A 20419-nucleotide genomic window follows, 5' to 3' on the forward strand; every position below is an offset into this window, starting at 1 on the left:
CAGCGCCAACCAGAGCTGTGCGCCCGTCACAGCTGATAGCGGGATCACTAGGAGTCACAGAATATCACGAAGGGAGGGGCCAATCACGACGGACTATGGGTTTAACTCGGAACACATGTGGGCGAGTATACAATCAATACTTTCTTTGGTCACCAAATCATCCAGACGTAGCCGAAACCTTAGAAACATAGAACACTTTCGACCTATCCAAGCAGCGCAAGGGGACAAGCCTGTCACCGCATACAATTCAGCACAGTGTTCAGCACATAGTTCACCAACCTTCCAGAGGACATCCTCTCCGGCACAACCCATCTCAGTCCAGCCCGACACACCACGGAGCACCAGACCCAGCCTCACTTCGCCAGTCTCTGGCAAAGTGAGAGCCCACAGTGACTGGTCCGCCGCCCCGACCGACGCCCGCCAACGATATAAACAGAACGGAACCGCCCCCGCCCGGGCCCGACACAAAGCCAGCCGCCCCCGCCCAGAGACTGAGAGGACCCGACTGGCCGCGCAGTCAGCGACATTTAATGACCAGGGGTGGATGTACTAGGGTTGACTATTAAATAATGGAAGTGCCCTTATCAATGATAGGTTTTTGCACGTCCATGCATTTCTTTAGTGCCAACACCTGCGCCGATGTTTTTTTCTTTCCACTGGTGAAGACCAGATGTCTTTAGCTACATTCTGCTTTGAGCTGTCGCCGTTTTTCCAAGACACCACCTAAACCTGTGGCGCACCATAGAAAAGGAGCCGGGCAATGGCCAAAATCGCGCGCCATTGCCAGGTTATCAGAACTCAGCATTTCATTTTCATGTCTCACAGGCTCATAGCTCATTGTCATATCGCTTATGCCTAAGCGCCTATCGCCTACGATCATTTTCCCCACTTGGTCTCGCGCATGCGCCATATGCACTCTCCAGGGTGCCCCCGGACGCTGCCTGTCCGCGATGTCGGCACCCCTCCCTTTTTGAAATCGGTGGCACCACCTACATATCGTCTTTAGAGAGGCTACAGTCGCTCCATACATACACTTTCAAAAGAAATGTCCTATCTCGGCAGAACTTATTCCTACCACAAACTGACCTCTGAGGACCTCGCACCCCGCTGGCACGCGCTTTTATCCATTTCCAGGCTCCTTTGGTGGTGGTGATAAAATGGTGATATGGTAATGGTGGTGATAAAATGGTGATAGCTCAGAGCAGAATGAAGCTAAAGGCATCGGGTCTTCACCATTGTAAAGGAAAAACATCGGTGTATGTAATGACATGAAACAAATCCGTTTAAGTGCAAAAACCTGTCATTGCTAGGGGCACTTCCATTATTTAATAGTCAACCCTAGTAAAACGAGACAAGACGCGTGTCCGTGAGCCCGCGCTGTGATGGAATCTGGAACAGGGACGTGGTGCGAAAAGTTTCCGCTCTGTTCGCAAAGGTCAGCCCGAACGGATCTCTCTTAGTCATACCGGTCGGTATAAACAAGACCAAAACAAAGAACAAGAAAACAGAGATAAAAAGTGGTTGAGATACACGCTCCTTTCGCAGCTTCACAAGCTGGAGGTGTTCTAAGACTTCGAGAATCAGGGTTAGAATAATAAAATGAGTGGCAGTCAGGCAGCAGCCGGAACTACCGTCAATATGAGCCAAGTTTATAACCCCCAGGCCCCAGCTAATGGCGCCATAACCTATTCTATAAAACAATATAAACGTTAGGTAGCGTAGTCTTTGGCAGCACATATCACATTGACAGCTTCCACGCCACTGTCAGCATATCTAATTGTAGTTGAGCCATCCACCAGAAGCCCGGATCAGGCGTGAGTGACGGGCCCTCCCACCTCGCCACCTACCGGGGCAGCCTCTGAAACACCTCACCTCCGTGCGTCTGTCATATCAGTGCGGAGGGCGTGTCATACCAACGCAGTGGGCGTGTCCTCCGCCAATGACACGCCCCATAAGTCACACACCCCGGGTGAGTGGCTACCTATCTTACCTACCCTGACATGACAAACGATAGGTGAGTATGTACACCGCTGTCACAGTTTCGAGACCTCACACTTCGAGCGGACGCCGACCGGGCCAAACGCCCGACGACGGTGGGTCCAAGTTAATCGTTTACGTATCGCGGTCAGTTGATACCGAAATACAGCGTTCGGAGTTGGATCCGAGCCGGACCCGGGTGCACGCAGCTGTGTCAGTTGGTGCTCACTGTTCAGTGGCAGGCGATCGGCCGGGGGGGGGGGGGGAGACAGGGAGCGATTTAGAGACCGCAGTGTCACTGACCAGAGCACAGAGAGCGCCAGGAGAGGCGGGGGGAGGAGAGGGAGGGGTGACAGTCGGACACGCACCATTCTTCAGGCAGCCACCTCCCCTGGGGGGCGGGGAGGGGGGGGGGGTCTGACCAAATACCAGAGCACCACTGACCCATCAGCCGTTGGCACCGGTCGCGCTAAGATGGCCACCGTTAAACGCCCCGGGCTATTAGTCAGGTGGCCAGCCAGCGCGTGAATATACGGCCTCAGAGGTTGGAAACGTTGCGGGGAGATGGATGGATAGGCGACGGGTCAGACCAATAAAATACATGTCCTTTAAGGAAACAGTCCACTTTCCTGAAATCAGTATTTTGCTATTGATTTATGATTTTTTATGCTCAAAATAATCATGAAATAAAATAAAACCTTTTTGTAAAAACAATTATTTTCTTTATTTTAATATAGGGCGAACTATATTCTATGTAAAATAATGTTTGACGCGGAAGCTTATTACGCATTGACCAATCATATTGCGTAGCTCAAACCTACGAATACTGCATTGGCTGTAAGCAGCACGCTGATTGGCTGACGATGACGTGGCTGCATTCCTGTGCAAGGCACGCATTCCTCTACAAGGCACTCTTTTCGGAACGAGAAATGGAATTTCTTCGTCTAGGGTGATCGTTGAGCCGTAAAAGCTCCTGATTTGTGCTAGTCTCAGCTCAAGCTACGAAACTGCTATTCCAGCTCAAAACCCCATGTTAAAAGTGAACTATTTCCTTTAACATAATCACAAGGTCAGGAAATAACCCAGCACCCGCCAAACCGCACGGTTCTTTACACTTACAACAAAGAGATAATCCATAAAGCTGCGATGGAACACTTAGGCAATCATGATAGTGAAAACCTAGTCGACGTTTCATCAAGAAAGTGATATGTTATGGTTTGGGCCCGGAACGGCAGCCCTCACGGGCTGTCTCAAATAGTAGCGACTCCCGACGGTTGAAGGTTCCATAGTTCCGTCATCTACCGCTGGGCAGCAGTAGCGACTCCCGACGGTTGAAGGTTCCATAGTTCCGTCAACTACCGCTGGGCAGCAGCACCCGTCTCTCGAGACAATGCCGGAGGTGCAGCTGCCAGCGCCACCAGGCGACAGAGCGACAACCGTAGGGGTGAAAAGAATATCCTCTAACGCCAGCATCGGACGAGCACAGTATAATCTCAGCAGCATCCAGAACTAAGGTCAGGGTCGATCGCTGACCATTGAGGTGCATTCAATTGCACTTTTATGGAAAATAACGTCACTTCTATACAGTTTAGAACTTAGGTAAATCCCAAGCAAACACGAAACAGTTCAACTGGTGTGAATCACACCTACCCAGCATCTCTAGGCTTTAACCCCGTGTGCACACATCCCCTATATCCAACCAGCCGGCTCCGTAAGGGTAGAAATAGGCACGACCCAGTCACCGATGACGGGACTCCCTACCCCCCCCCCCCCTGCAGGAAGCGGGTGGTCGAACAACCCCCTCCGATCCATCATACCGTCAGCTGACCGCGCCGGAGCGGCCGATCGCTGTCAAACAGCCTCGGTTGAGGTGAGAGGTGGTAGCCGACCGGTCAGAAATATCGCGGACGGACCGGGTCGGGTCGACTCATGGCTATTCTTGGTCAGTTGGGATCAGCAACTCGCATGTATGACATGGTATATTGAGAAAATGATAGATGAATTATAAAACGAAATGAATGACTAACGCTACGGGATTAACAGCTAAAGCTAGGCGAAAAAAAGGTTGATCTGTTTGTTACCCGGATCGCTGTTCGAAAATCGCCGAAGTTTGTCCCATACCTACTTGACCCCAGACACCTGACCCCGTGTCACCGTTCACTGCAGTCACCCTACCACGCCCTCTCAGTCAATCAGCTGGCGAGGGGGGGTCAGGGGGTCTGAGGGAGGGGCACTACGTGGCCCACCGCCAGCCCTCCCCGCTGCGCCGAGTGGTCTCTCACTAACATTTGCCGCCGGTGCGGCCGGGCGAAGAAAGGTGTCGGAAATTAGAGCCGCGACCACACACAGCCGACGCACAGGTGCCCAGGGAGCTCTCGGCTCCATAACGAGGCAGGGTATAGAGAGACGTGGCGAGAGCTCGAGTGACCCAGGCCGACTCGGGAGTGAACTGGTTCCTGGGAAGAGCACGTGGCGACGTGGTCCTAATCCACGTGATGCGCCGATGTAGTGTGTGTGGCCAATAAGAGATACAAGAAACAAGCCAACCGTCCAAGAGACTAAGCCGTAGTATTTTATCATCACGTCACTCTTATAGTGAAACAGCGACCAACACAAAAAACGGCACCACCACTCTCTTGCGGAACACCGACTCAGTTACTTCACGCAGTAGGACTGAATTAGAGTGACTCAGGTATCACCACCCACAGTGAGTCAGTGAGTCAGGAACCGGGGCTGTTTTGACTCGGTACGAGCCGCACTGATTCACTGTGCCCAAAGAGTACTTTGCAAGGAGACGTAGTGTAAGCAGTTTGGATTGGCCTGTTTCCAGCAGTAAATTCTACTTGACCATTTGTTCTAGCGACAGAGAGATAAAACAGAACGGTTGTGCAAAGTGTCCACTTAGTCAACGGTTCAAACATTCGTGGAGAGCACTTTGGCCAGGACAAATTGCTCATGTGATTCATACCGGGCTACGAAATACACTGGAGCTCAAGAAAACATCAATGCATCTTAGCGGAACATCCAATCCCTTCCAAACTACAACGACCGATTTCTACCACTCACCAACCTGACATGCCAGTATCCGTCTAAACGGCCATGTATGCCGGATACATACATGCAGCTCACATGCTCTTTGTCACGTCACAATACTGCCTGCCACATAGCACTGCCAAATACCGCCCTATCACATCATCACCAAACTGACACAACCCGACCCGTCACGTCCCACCGTCACATTATATCCTGTTAGTACTGGACAGGGTGCAAACTGTGAATGACGGCTGTGACACACGGCTCTCGATGGCTGTTTTCGCCCCCCCCCCCTTCCGTCACGTCACGACCCGGCTGTCACGTACGTCGCCCGTGGCGGTCACGTATGTCGCACGAGTTTGACACCAGCAAGCCGTCAGTGTGTGAGGTGTACCACCACTGCGCAGTGGGGCTTTGAGCTTCTGTTGAGGCTGTTGCAGCTCTAACAGTGCTATACGGTGGGGTCTTCGAAAGCAGACTTTATAGTGTTACTGCGTGGGAGGGATTGTTCCTCAATTGGATTCCTCCATCTCATCACCTTCTCTGATTGTCATCATCAATCATTGGCACAGCGACCACAGTTCTGCCGCTATCTCGTCCTCCGATGCCGGACGCGCCCTGTACCGTTTTTCCTCTACGGATGGCCGGCTGATGTGACCCACAGCTCCGTGACTTCACAACAGCCAGGAGGGAGCTCGGCAGGCGGTCTTCAGCGTTGGGCGCGGCCGCAGCCGCCGCCTCTCAGCCGCAACACTGGGCAAGTGAGTCACTGGGCCGACCGAACTCCTCTGTAGAATAGTAGGACTCACCCAATCGCCACTGAGTCAGAGTCAGCAGGTGCTGAGGAGTGAAAGTCGGCTGCATTCAGCCAATATACCCTGGCATTCAGCTACCAATGAGTCAGAGTAGGTCTCATTTGAGACAGAGTCGGCCTCAATCAGACCACTGAGCCGTGGCTGATTCGGTCAAAGACCTCGAGTGACCTGCCAGTCTGTCCGGTGCCGCTATCCTTCCTCACCGTGAGTGTGACACCACGTCCTTTTCAGCTATGTACTCTGGCACGATGTCTTCTAGCTGACACCAGACCCTCCCCGTTCACAGCTGCGATTAGCCGGACCTACATTTTCATAACTGTGGCAGCCAGTGCAGCGTCTGACACCATCGCCTCCAGCCAATCTGGCACAATGTCCCCCTCCTAAAGTCACAAGATACCCTGTCCCTCCCCTCAGCCAGTCTGACGTTCTCCACACTAAGTCTGACACCAACCTGCTCCCCCTTCCACAGCTGTGAGAGCCGGTGTACGACACCACCATTCTCCCCCGTTGCAGTCTATGACACCACCTCCTCGTTCACAGCTGCGAGAGCCGATGCCCGTGCTGCGGGCCGTCCGCCGGCGGCCTGCTCTCCGCAGACGTGCTCTGCGCGCTGGCCGTGTCGGAGCGGGGCGCCGCCGGTGTCTGGCTCGACCTGGACACCGCTCTGTGCCGCTACTACCGCCGAGACCTGCCGCCACCGCTGGCCCTCCACCCAGACCCCACAGCCGTCAGCGCGGCTAACATAACCGCCGGCGTGCGCCACTGGGGCGGCCGCTGGGCCGACGACGGTCTCTCTGCTACCGTGTTCGCAGACTGTCCGCTACTCGAGGAGCTCTCCCCGTACCGACTCTCCCAGCTCCGACAAACCACCGAGCTCACACAGCTCGCCGAGCCGGGGCAGCTGTCAGCGCGACACAAGCTCAAGAAGAGACTCAAAACGCTACTCGATGAGTACGACATCACTCTCCAATACGTCACCCCTGATCGGTACGACACCGCTGCCGCTGGCGACGAAGGTGCAAACACCACTCACGGAGAGGTGCCTGAGAGGGACCACTACACACTATCCATGGGTTCTGCGCTGCTTGACGCTGCTACGTGGCTCGCGCGACACGTGAACGCAGACGTGGAGGCTGTAGAGGAGAGGATACGGCACTCTGTCGGTGATGGAGGTGAGCTGGAGGTGGAGCCGAACCGTGATACCAGCGAGCCGCCGGACGGGCTCTTCGAGAGCTGAGAGAAGACGATGAGAAGAGAGAAAACGAGAGGACGACGCTGAGCGAGCTTGTAGCAGTAGTTAGTGGAGCAGTCAAAGACAGAGAGGCCATGATAAAAGTTCATTCGTATCGATCAAGTGCTGTATTTGAGGTCTGATAATATCATGACGGAAGGCATGCCAAGTAGACACCTCCCACGCTGCAACAACCAAGCTGATAATTTAGCTCAACTGCTGTCAAACATGAAGTTATAACTGTAACCGCTTAGATGGGGTGATAATTTTGGGTCAATATACTGTGACACCCAACCCGCCGGGATTTATGAATCACCCTCAAAATGGCAGCGCTGTGAAGCCTGGTGAGTTAGATGTGTCTTCATTTATCGACCACAGTCTTAATTTACCACTTGTGGTTTGGTCAGGAGCCAAGATTCGAGCAGTAATTGAACTAAGACTCGGGCTAATATTTACGATCCGACATTTCTGCGCCGGCGGGGCTGAGGTGCTCCAGTGGTCTCTCTGTTGGTCAGCTCACGTCATCAGTAAAACCGCTTTGGATCCAATGATGTCAGATAGGGGACTAAAAATAGTGTGAAACTGGCACCCCACTGGTTGCTTGCTCTCTGCATGGTGAAGACAGTCTTACGACAATAAATGACTTTCGCGCAAAGAGTAAAAACGTTAAACAAGAACGAAATATGCTGGTGAAACAGAGACGCGTTTGGCTAAAGACAGCGTTCTCTGTTCTTTGTGTAGCAAACATTGTTTTTACTGCCCCAAATCACGCGAAGACTTTTCCACATCGCACACGCCCATATGTTTTTGACTCGATAGTCCAGCTACGTTCGACTCTTGTAAAGGAACCAATTTCTGGGTTATATGTCAACATTTCATATCGACCTTGCTTGGCACATAATTACGTAGCAGAGGATCATCGCAAGAGATAATTACCCAGGCTCCGATACTAAACTAAGCATCTGAATAACGACGAAAAACAAACAACGATAAATGAATATGACAATACAAACCGAGCATCGTGCGAAAATTCGCCATTTCTTCGATTTACCATTCACAAAGGGAGCAAAGCAGCCGTGTGTAACGGATTATTGTCTAAATCGATAGAAAATGTTTCGGTGTTTTGTCATTGAGAACAGTCTACGATTTTCATTTATAACGATGACTTATTAAAGCATGCTCAAAGACATAAATGTGTCCAGATTCAACCAGTTGTATCAAACCAAATAAAGCTTACATTAGCGTTGTAGCAATTGCTGCTTCGGTCTCCGAGATGTGTTTGCTGAAACCACGCGGTGGGGGCACTCACAATTCAAAACAGCTCTTCTGCTGTTGACATTATAAATCACCACGCGTGTCGAATGCAGGTGGGTGGCTAACCGCGAACCCAAATAACGGTTACGTCAGAAGGGAGGCAGATGTAGATCGACAGGCTATGAACTTAATAGCTCCAACTAGATCCATGTTTACGACGAAATGGAAAGCAGAACCACCAGGTAAAAACGGAGAACAATTGCACAGTAATAGCATAACCGACCAGGCGTGTGCTCATCACCAAGTGACCAAGCATATTGGTGATGTAAAAGCAACGGGTGTTAATTACAGACAGCCTTAATTAAAAATCGGAGACCAAACGTGGGCTTTGATGATCCTATGCGATCACTTTGACGTCACGAAACAAACAGCGGAACCGGAGGGGGATGTTTGGCCCGTGTTTGTCGCTCTTACAACGTCCAAACAAACAACACCAGCCCGCGGAACCCGCGAAAACGGTGTTAGGAGCGGATGCTAAACATTATCCGCATTCCTCGAGTGCTTCCATGGGTAAACAGAGTGGATAGCAACAGCAGTACCGGCTACTACGGCAACCCACATGGATTACACTACTTAATGGAGCAAGAATTCAAGAAATGAAGCGCCTGCCTAACTACCAGTATATGATAAGCCGAACTATTATAAAGCCATTAGGGCCTGGCGACATGGGACAGCAAGCATAGATTTACAAACCAAGAGGCAAAGCTGAACAAAAGAAGTCGTCCTCCTCCGAACTCCATGCCCCAAACGTCATACCTACCACCCGCGCGGCGCGACACACCCCGTACCGAATATGGGCCGTTAGTGTAAGGCGAAATGACAGAGTAGAGCCGCTGGACCGACGGCCACTCACTTAACACTCCCAACAGTCCTCACTCTTTGCTGTTACTTCTTACGTCACTCTCACTAGCCTGAAGATCACTAGAGGCCTACATAGATCGGCTCAGCAGCATATTAAGCATAAACTACATTTACTGATGTTCGAACCTGACTCATCATCTACGGCTGAAGATCCCACGCTCCCCATCTGTGACCTCACTACACCCTTGGGTATTCACAAAACTCACCGCATAATTCCACCAACTCTTCGACCAGACTTAACCAGTTTTGCGTCAATACCACCTCCTTCACTCTTTCCTTAGTCACACTCACACCCAGCCCCGGTGTCTGCCGACCGCTCCCCACCCCTTTTCCCCCGCCCTGACGCTCGCCACGCCTCGAACACCTGTGGGCTGCGAGTGCACCCTACCCGGGGCGGGGCGACTTCCCCCCCCCCCCAGAACTCCCACAGCTCTCACTCGCCGAGGTTAGACAACTGCCGCCGGCCCTCCAGACAGCAACACGACTGACGAGGGTATACGTCCGAACTCCTCGGAAATCAGGGAACTGGGCTGTAGTTCGACCCGATGATAATAATACGGGGATCGTATGGGGTGTCATGTGACAGGCGACAGACCGCATTCATCACCGCAAAGACACCACAACAAACAAGCACCGGTTCCACTCCATCGAACGTTGCAGTGTACCCCAACCCACCACACCACAGTCCTACCAACGTCCGTCGCGCCTCGACAGACCAGACACACACAGCTGGCGCAGCGGCAGGTGAAGGTACGAAAACAAACAGTTCGGGACGCACAAGGTTACGCTCTCATAGTATGCGACTGAAAATCACTATCACCGTCCAATCGCTTCAACGCCTTTATCAAAAACGCATACCGTAAGCCGGGGTGAGTTGATATGGATTTTGAGGTTTTTCTAGATTTCTTTAAAAGTCACATTCATTTACGGAATTCTTTTTGTGCCAGTTTCATTGCACATGCCTTGGGCAGGCAATCAGCAAAAATGAATAAAAAAATGTATATATTAAGCCCCTTTTTTAAAACGCCAAAGTTCATATCAACTCACCCCCTGGGGGGTGGTGAGTTGATATGGTTTTGGATTTTTCAAAATTTCTCGGCTAAAGAAGCTCAGAGGTGAGTTGATAAAATTCCAGTGTTTAAAAAAAGGATGTGAGAACACATCCTAAAAGAAACCATCAGAAAAATGGTAGTAGTTTGGCAGCAGACCTCACATTCATGAAAACGCAATCATGTCCAACACAGCGCTATCAAAATGGCTTGATTTTAGCAGCATCATTTTTTCGCTTTATGATACTTAGTTTTACTTAGAACATTCTGAACTTGGCTAGTCACGTGTCCTCAAGCCAACGGTATCAAAACTGGCAAAATATTTTGGAATTACAAGTGTATTTTCTTGTAATTAAAACACATTGTCAGTTGCGGGTCAAGGTTGATATGCCTCTGACAGAGATAATGGATTGAAATGAAATAATACATATACTTCTAAGCTTTTGTTGACTGATAGTCAACAAAATATTAATGAAGTGAAGTAAAGCGAATCTAATTCGGACTGTATTCTATAAGGTGAAATAAGCGACATAAAACAGAATTCGGCATCAAAAGCCAAAATCAACCCTCGCACTTATAGGCGGGCGAACGGACCACCTCGGCTTTTCGCACATAACTCGCGCATAAAGCGGCCGATCACGACGAAACTTTCAGTACCTCTCGAGTTTATCAATTTTACACATGTTCTAAGGATTTCATGACCCTGACTCAAATGGTTTTTGACTTGTGACCTGATTCTCGAGACCATGCTTGGCCGGAATCGCGATTTGGCGTAGTCGGCTCACATTATCCGCGCATTTCCAGTCTTTTTGTGATTGTAACGTCCAAACATGTAAATGATGTTGGTCCCACGCAGTATTGTGGGTGTCAACTGTCAAGGTCACCTGAAGGTCAGGTCAGGTCATTGACCTTTGGTGACCTCGGTTCACTTTTTGGAGTTTTACATGTTTCTAGGGTAGTTTTTTCGGGCCGATTTCGAATTTAACATGCATTTGATCAGTTATGAAGTAGTTTTAGTGCCTTCGTAACATGTTACGACACCGTCAGTGGTAGCTGACACTTGACACTCCCTATGGATAGCCGGCAGGACACCTACTGGTTGACCTGACCTGATCTGACCTGGCCTAAATGTACGAAGACATCTGTGATCAAAACTAACATGACATTCGTGATCAGCAACAGCCAAAAAATAATAAACTCCCTTTACGAACTTCAAATAACCCCCTATTTTCCCGACTTCTGGGTAATTGACCTGGCCTGGAAGGTTAACCAATGACCTAGGACATTAAAGTTGGTTATCATAGGCTTCCTCGCGTCTCGGGCAACACGCTCATTTTTTTTCCGCGAAGCTCTAGCTCCACCAGGGGCCAAACGACGATGGGATTCCAACGGACCCCCCCCCCCCCCCTATACGTTAAACGCTGGCAAAACACGAATACGGGCGAGGGCTAAACACCAGTCAATTTCTTTACATTGTTTGTTCCATTTCATTTTGTCACTCATTCTCGGTTGGCAACTGCCAAGCAGGAAAACTAATCAGTTTCACGAGATCAGAATTCCCGCGCTGTTAGCCATACAGAAATGACAGTTCTGTCATTTTCGAAACTACGAATAATTATAACAGTTTTTTAATCCGTATGTAATATAGGTGTTCTATAGTGTTCCTTTGTAGCTTGTAGGGAGCCATCTTGAGACTTGACAGGGAGTTGTGCTGTGCCTTTTGCATGTTAGGTATGTCCACAGCAAAAAACCTTGGGGTTACTGATGCTAGTTGTCGGACCTTCGTCCCCGTCTTGAGTTGAGATGTTAGTTTCACAACGTTTCGGCCAGTTACTCTCCGGCCGTCGTCACTCGTCAGGTGTTCTTTGAACCCTCAGAAGGACCTGGATGTTGGTGGCGTTGCGCCGTACGCGTCAAACAGTTCGAAAGCTCCTGTAGTCAGCGGGAATCGAACTCGGGTTTCCCCGGTGATGGTCCACGGTTGTAACCACTCCACTATCGAGGCAGATTTGACTACGGCCGGAGAAGTTACTGGCTGAAACGTTGTGAAACTAACATCTCAACTCAAGACGGGGACGAAAGTCCGACAACTAACATCAGTGATACTAACAGGCCTCGTCTCAAGCATTCAGAAAAAACTAAAGCTTTTGGGGGTTGATGGAATGATGTGGGGAAAGAAAAGGAGAAGAGTTGGTCTAATTGACTTTGTCTTACCTGCAGACCCATATTTCATGCTAATTTGCATGCCTACCAGCCTGGTATCAGCTTTTATCATGCATATCAACTCACCACCTGATGGCATATCAACTCACCACCTGTCACTTTTCTTAAAATTATAAAAAAGCGTTGTTATAGGTGAAACCCAAAACTACCTGGGATCAACAGTAAACTGATGGTAGTTTCTTTCCCAGTGCATGTTGTTTCATGAATATCCACCGTCTTTGCTGTAGGGTGGGGACTTTTCCTTAGTTTCAAAATCAGAAGAAAAAAAGGACTTTGAAAAAAGTAATGTGTAAAGAAGGCACTGCACCACATGCATGCCTTTCTCAGCTATATGCATCATTTATTGGTTGCTTCACTTCACAGAAAATTAAAACTGAAAATTGGTTTACAAATGGATGAACAGCACACATTTTAACATTTTTCGAGCAATTTATATCAACTCACCACCCCATATCAACTCACCCCGGTTTACGGTACTGACGTACACATAATTTCTGCACAAACAAGTGAAGACACAGAAAAGCACTTGCACTCGGAAAGCAATGAACAAATAAGTGAGTGATATGATCGGCATCTCGCGGTACTTACCACAAGCTGAGTTTCCTCAGGTCACCGGCAGGTGGCGGTGGTGTCACCTGCAGCACTCGGCCCGCTGTGGGCGGAGCGGGTTAGTAATGTTAGTCTCACACACCACTCACTCAAACGGTGCGCTGTTACAGGGAGATCACTCAGCAAACCGTTCGAGCGACAGTAGTAAAACACAAACAGAGACGGCAGTAGCGTCACGCTGAGCCGATTGGTGGTAAAACAAGCAGCAGAATCAACATTAGCATTGCTATAGCACATCATCACACGCAAACAGTAAGATTCTGCATTCTCCACTGTTTTGTCACGACAAGGTTGAAAACGCATGCGACAGCAGCAAAAATAGCTTCCTTGCATTTTTATAACTTTTATTCTAGACTATGAAGACCAGGGACCATCTGATGCGAGCTAAAAAAGAAACTTGATCAGTAGCCAAAGGCAAATAGTGCTATTAAAAAAGTCATCTTAGGTGGCGCATAGACTGGCTGCTGCGATAATATTTGCGCTGAAGCTGCGTTCTTTATGACTGAAACGTCCGGCCCTTTCAAGTCGGGGTTCACCCATCATTTTGGCGGGAGCCGACAGCCAGAGATCAATCACGCGGGATTTAGAATCGCCTGCGATACCGGCCATACTTCTCGAGATCAGGTTCTTTTCCCTTGGAGCACACCACACAGTTGAGCAGGTCGCAAGTAAGGAATCAACATTTTAGCAAGATAAGACGGGTTTGGAATTAATAGCGAAATCACATCAAACACTTAGTGCGGAACACCAACGATGAGTTACACCTGGATGTGGAATTTGACATAAATACGCAAAAACCAACTTAAATATATAATTCATGCCCGAGTCCAATTATCAGACCATTCACAGTCGTAAAAATTAAGCTTCATTCAACGAACTTCGATTCACGTCATTCGACTTCCCATGTATTCCGTCTATTTTGGAAGCGGACTTTATAGTAAATCAAAGTAGAAGCGAATGACATACTATCAAAGCTATTTCACACTGCAGCACAAACGACCGGCGACCGTGGGCTCATAAACCTCGCTTTGACCATTACAACACAAACATAAATATTGATGAACTAAACACGGGGGTACACAGCGATGCTCCCTCGGTAATATCATTTTTCCGAACGTTGTAAACAGGCAATGATGACATTAAATCAATGCAAAGCGAACTTTGTCATCGATCTCGCATTGCTATTCAGGACTAATTGCATCAAACAAAACGAGGCAAATTAACTTTGGAACGTTGCGAACAAATTAGCACTCCACAAGATCACTTTTAGTGCAAATAATACTATGACTGCACGGAATACATGCAAAACAACAAAAAGCTACACCGACAAAATCACTGAACCATGTCACCATGCGTCACGATAGACCAGCACAGCAAACCATGCCTTCAAACCACGCCCACCCTATGATCCCCAACCCACCAGCTGCAGCCTTCCCTCTCTCCCTCTCCCTTCCTCTCACCTTGTGTCCCCTCGCGGCGGCCTGGGCGGCAGCCACTCTCCAGGGGGGCTCCAGCATGGTAAGCGGCGCTCCGTACGCGGCCGGGCCGGCTCCCTCCCCCACCAGCACCTCTCCAGCCTCCTCCGGTCGCCGTCCGCGGTCCCGGAGGACTCTCTGCTCGGCCGCCACACGCGCCATGGCGTCCTCAATGAGATCCCGGGCCGTGAGATTTGGTCCGGGCACCGGCAACGGCGGCTGCTGCTCCGAGCAGGCTGTCCGGCGAGCGGGGCGGGCGGGGCGCACGGGACTGTCAGGTGGAGGGGCGGACGGTTGTAGCGATGGGTCAGGGGAGGGTGGGGAGGAAGAGTGCAGGCAGGATGACCACGGGACACCCATTGTAGCGGCGGGGTCGATGGATGTGGCATGAGGTACTCGCACTCGCTAGTCAGTCAGACGGACTTGCTGGAGCCGCAACGGTCACCACGGTCGCAATACGCAGGTTCAGGTTCACCACACTACCACACACCAAATTAATCAGTAACGACACTGACGCCGCCATAGTCTTTCTCAGTCATTCAGCGTTGAGAGCCTAGCACGCCAACACCACCACCGACCCACACCTCTTCTCACACACTGCCTACGCACCACACTGATTCACATTCGCATCACACGCGCCGTCCAAACCGGCACACCTGTGCTCCGCCCGACCACCACGCGTCCGATGACACAAAGACCAGCCCGGGTGCCGACAGGCCCACCCACCCGACCTGTGCCGTCAGCAGGATGACAAATGCGTTCATTGAGCACTGGAGGCGGGCCAACTGACGCACGGTTACTGGGCGGCGGGGGCGGGGGGCGGTGGTGACCAGAGACAGACCGTCATGGCTCGGGGGGAACGGTCACAGGTCATTTGGCGAGCTGGAACCGCTGGCGCCGTGGGGTCGGACCCGGGCGCCAGACCCAGTCACGGCGGATGCCGCCGGAGACGCCAGCACGCGTCTGGAGACGCTGATCTATAGCATCCGGGGGAGGTGTCGTTATTCAGTGGGGCGACGGGACGTCAGAGAATGAGGGAAAGTGGATGGGGAGGGTTGATGTGGGGTCTCTGACTGACGGGTTGGTTCTTAGTGTGGTTAGTGACTGGGGATTCTGTGCATGGCATAATAAAATGGATAAGTGTCGACAATAGCGCGGATGATAGGATATCCCATTCGAATATTGATTTCAAGATGTGTAACAACTATAGATTGCAACTACATACTCGTAAATGCAAATACCGAACAAGTTAAACTATACTTAACGACGGAAAACGAGTTATGGAGGAGAACGCTCGACGAGATCAGCAGTTAAGTGGCGACCATGACCTCACAACTCCGCGATCTATGCACCGTTGCCAAGTCGCACTGTGTCCCTGCCCAGTACCCAGACTGAGATCTAACCGTCCGGATCGGCCGCAGAGCTAACTTGGCACCGTGACCGGTCTGCGCGCCCTGCCAGGAGGGCGGTCAGCCGCCGCAGCGGCAGCGTGCATCCCCAGGTGTCGGCACAGCGGCGCCCTAAGCCCGGAGTCGATCCGCGAGGAGTCGATTAATAAACCCCGGCCCGGGGTGCCTGCGTCATCGGGCCAAATCTCCGCACGTGGCTGGGAGTTCAGTCGGGTCGGGTTACACCGACAGGTGCGCTTCATTCAGGTCGAACGGCTGGTTGCAACACCGCTCGAATATAACGAAACATCACACAAAGTCGGATCACACCAGGGAAGCCGATCCCACCCCAAAACTACAAACGATCACTGGCTTACGTTCACAGAGGGGCATTCAAACAACCCAGATTCGTTCCATTTCAACACAATCACACATCAAAGCATCCCCGTGCCATTTCCACCTATCCCCCAACTGGACCGCTCTCGCGCTCTCACCTGGGTCGGGCTTTCCAAAGTAGCGGTGCTCCAGGACCAACTCCTGGGGTGACACCAGCTGACCATGTTTGGCGCGCGCTCGGAACAGAAATCGGCCCTCGTGCCATCCGTCCGTTCCACCGCGAGGTAGCTCGTAGTCCTGGCGAGACAGAGGGCACGGGAGATTAGACATACATTGCAGTACGGATATGTCTCCAATGCCTAGCACATGTGAATCTAACTAGTGCAAAACAGTGGGTCGGTGCTCTCGTTAAAGAATTGGTAGTATGAACTACACCTTTACCTTCCGGGCTTCGAGTGTGTTCAGATCCAATAGCACTCGTAGCAGCGCGGATCAGAGTCCTTCAGCGACAAGCGCCGACAATAGCGACTAGACAAATAAGCACGCCAAACAGAGCCCAACAGAGCCGCTGAGCGAGAGTGGGGTACTACTGATCGGAATGCCTTACACCCGGCCAAAGAATACAACGTTACGGGCAAACAATCAAACAAACACGACTTACTAAAAAAGCACGCGACTCTCACTCGCCACAGTCAACCATATGCAATTTGTCAACATCTCCAACCCTCCCCCCCAGTGGTGTCGCCAATAGTAACACACGCTATACCACGCAGTCATGAATCATGCGCGAGCATCAAACAGCATCCACAAATCGACGGCGACTGAAATAACAACCCAGCTACACACGACGTAACGAGCCTGAGACGCACCGTCATCTCTCATCACACTCTACGTGGCGGAAAGTGAATGATGGCACTGCGGTGAGGACTGATGACGCTGTGGAGAGGACTGATAGTGTCAGCGTGTCAGCCACCACGGCCGGCTGACACGGCAGTCATCAGCAGTGTCCCATTAACACCCCTTAATTACGCTCCTCGGAACTGAGATCCAGCATTACGTCGTGGGCTGACGGTTCCGGACAACGTTACGGAAGATCTCGTAATGGTGCGCTGATATTTATCGAGCACCGTGTATTACGAGGGTGGCCGGCGAAGGGTGTCGTATTATTCATAAGGTTATCTTGATCATTTCACATTTGCACTTGAATTGCAATCCCCATTCCCCAGCCATCGACCTGGCTACTGCCAATGTACTTTAAATCAACGCTTTAGGGTCTTGCTTTCAATAGGGCTTGGATAGATTTCGACTAAAGCAGTATCAGACTACAGCGAATATTTCCGTTTCCGCTACGATGGATTTTTAGGATCGGTTTCAGTGGAAATTTCAGCGCCTGCTTTTGTAGGATTACCTATTTTCCGATCCCTACGACCAATTTGGTGACGCTTTTAACTTTCAGTGGATATTTCAGTGTGGGCTCAGTAAACATTCCAGAAATGATTTCCGTCAATATTCTTGTCGCTTTCCTTTGTTATTTCAACTTGGTTCACTGGTTTTCGTTGGCTGAGGTTTTTGTCACCACCAGTAAAAGTTGAGTCAGTTTCGGTTGACATTTCAGCATCTTCAGTGAATAATTATATGTCGTTTTCCATGGACATTTCTGTGTCGATTTCAGTGAATAATGCTATGTCGGTTTCGATGGATAGTTCAACGTCGAATGCAACGAATATTTGTGTCGGTTTCAATGGATACTTCAATGTCAGTTTCAGTGAATAATCATGTGTCGAGTTCGTTGGATATTTCGGTGTCGAGTTCAGTGAATAATTCTGTACCGGTTTCAGCGACTATTTCGGTGTCGATATCAGTGAATAACTTCGTGTCGGTTTCGGTGGTTTCGCCGCGGTCTCCAGTCGGGATGATGGATGTGCCAAACATAAACAAACAGTGTCTGGCGGCCGGGCCGGCGGGCCAAGTGGGCCGCCGACCGACCTGCAGACTGCACCCCGCCCCCTCCCCGGTGACCCAGGCACCTACCCTCCCCCATAGTCACCCAGGTGACAGAGTTAGAGAAAACTTATCTTAAGTGCATTGTTTACTAACCAGTGCCCTGAGCAAGGGTTGTTACCCAGCCCTGCGACTGAACGAGAGAGGAAAACCAAGGGTGTAAGGCACTATCGATCCTGCAGCTCAGTCCGTAGAACGCTGAACTCCGCATGGTGAGAGCATGTCTCCCGGTTATGAAAGTCCGGGGTTCGAAGTGCAACGGCGCTCGATGTTTATTAGGCTCATCACAATGCTCATCACGGGTATGATTGCGGTTGGTGGCAGGTCATAGCCAATCAAAAAGTCAGTGAAGGGGATATGTCATATGCGGCTATGGGCACACATTAAACTTCAGACTCTAAATTTTTCCATACACCAGGAATGGTGTGAGAGAAGGGTAGAGGGTGAGACCAAAGCAACACACTCACTCTGCTCAATAGGAGCAGAGTGTCACTGAGTTAGAGTCGGGGGCAGAGTCACTGCCCGGAGAATCTTTCCATCCATAGGGCTGATTAAATTTAGGAAAAAGCTGACAGGCTGCACAGTGACTTCTCATTTTTTTAAGGCAGTACAAGGCACCAATCCCCAATCTCAAAACATTGCGTGCTAGGGCAGATGAGGGCTTCTTATTCAAGACTTACCAGTTCTATGCCAACAGTGGTGCCAGAGCGTAGCTGGGGCAGCTCGCCCAACCAGCGGACTGTGCCCAGACGAGTGCCCAGGCTTCCCAGCCACACCACCCGATCAGAGACAGAGAAAACTGAGGCATATGCCCCTGCTCCACCTGTGTCAGCCTCTGACGACATTGGTGCAAGGCTGAAAAGGAGAAGACAGAACACACTAGTTAGTGCCTAGTTGTAGTGGCACTTGGCAGCCATTATAAGCCATAAGCCAGCCGGCAGCCGCCAGGTGATATAACCAAATAAGTCAAAGTACATCTCATAACAGTAGCCTGCTAGCAATGGCCATTAGCCCATTAGCCTGATTGTCATGAAGCATCAGCATTTCTTCATGGTAGTGTGTCAAGCAAGCCAAATCAAACAGTTTTGGTCAGTACCTACCTACCTATGTTATTAAGCACCCACCAGCTTCCAGATTACCATGATAACCTTATGATCCAGTGTAAAATATGTGGATTCATCAAATCAATAAACAAGTCATGGTGGTGATAGATTGCAATGCCTGATTGAAAAAAAAATGTTCAAGTTGTGACTTTGCGAGCATTTACTCGAGTAACCTACAAAACAGCGGCCTAGGGCCTAGGCAGACACCTACCTTATCAAGATCAATGAACGTAGACTGAAAAACTGACGCTTATTTCTTGCCAGGGGTGCATTATGAAAAATAATTTAAAAGATAAATGTTAGGGCAATATTGATATGTCGAATGGCCTGTCCACACACACGGCGCGCGGCCACCACCTCCACCCACAGCAAATCTTCCAAACAAGACTTCGCCTCTGCTGCGTCAAAACGGGCTAATGCTGATAGTGATGTAAAGTACCAATCTAATAGTGCTGGGCAAGGTCCCTTTGCGGCAGTTCCAGTACGATTACCAAGCCTACGGGACCAGTACCTAGCAAACTGAACTGAAACGACTGAAACACAATTTGGCGACGTTCCGGACCAATAACGTTCAAATTTTGATGCAAGCAACCGTGGGTGGACATTGTTTTAGATATTGCTATATTTCTCCTCCAATGTCCCACATCCTTCCATCGGCATCGATAGCCAGCTATAGCCATATGGCCCACCTATTATAATTCTCGTCTCCGCGACGTAACGTAGGCACCAGAGAATGCATGTCTAGATATTTCCATTTCCAGGCTCCACGCTCAGTTACCGTTCCGTGCCGTTCCAAATCACTCAGAACTGAAACCTGTAGAGATTCAGCGCTTGGAAGTGTAGTTACCTCTAACAGCCGTTCAAAGGAACTCTAATTATACGGCATACGTCGGTCATCTATTACCTATCACAGTACGGTTCTGATCAAATCATGACAAAACTACGGGACACATACCGCAAAATTGAACGTAGGTAGTTAGCATCATAACAAAACGGCATGCATG

At 50.2% G+C, this 20419-nt stretch overlaps 1 protein-coding gene across 1 annotated transcript; it reads right to left on the reverse strand.

Annotated features, from left to right (window-relative positions):
- Positions 1–13098: 13098 nt before the first annotated feature.
- Positions 13099–19786, reverse strand: LOC122367610. The gene is made up of 5 exons (XM_043340877.1): positions 19627–19786; positions 18993–19167; positions 16470–16608; positions 14573–14823; positions 13099–13155 (listed from the first exon to the last, which is right to left on the reverse strand). The coding sequence occupies exons 2-5, from the start codon at positions 19155–19157 to the stop codon at positions 13135–13137; spliced, it is 576 nt and encodes a 191-aa protein (XP_043196812.1). The 5' UTR covers positions 19158–19167; positions 19627–19786; the 3' UTR covers positions 13099–13134.
- Between the last annotated feature and the right edge of the window lie 633 nt (positions 19787–20419).

Source organism: Amphibalanus amphitrite, unplaced genomic scaffold (assembly GCF_019059575.1).
Source record: "Amphibalanus amphitrite isolate SeventyFive unplaced genomic scaffold, NRLGWU_Aamphi_draft 000881F_arrow, whole genome shotgun sequence".
Taxonomy (NCBI): domain Eukaryota; kingdom Metazoa; phylum Arthropoda; class Thecostraca; order Balanomorpha; family Balanidae; genus Amphibalanus; species Amphibalanus amphitrite.

What these genes read in the sequence shown, in the direction of transcription:
- LOC122367610 (XM_043340877.1), bottom strand. Translation starts at nt 19,157, where the DNA reads ATGTCGTCAGAGGCTGACACAGGTGGAGCAGGGGCATATGCCTCAGTT. An exon ending in CCACTGTTGGCATAGAACTG is followed by an intron (nt 16,609 to 18,992) that starts GTAAGTCTTGAA and finishes CTGTCTCGCCAG; the next exon opens with GACTACGAGCTACCTCGCGG. An exon ending in CTTTGGAAAGCCCGACCCAG is followed by an intron (nt 14,824 to 16,469) that starts GTGAGAGCGCGA and finishes CTCGCCGGACAG; the next exon opens with CCTGCTCGGAGCAGCAGCCG.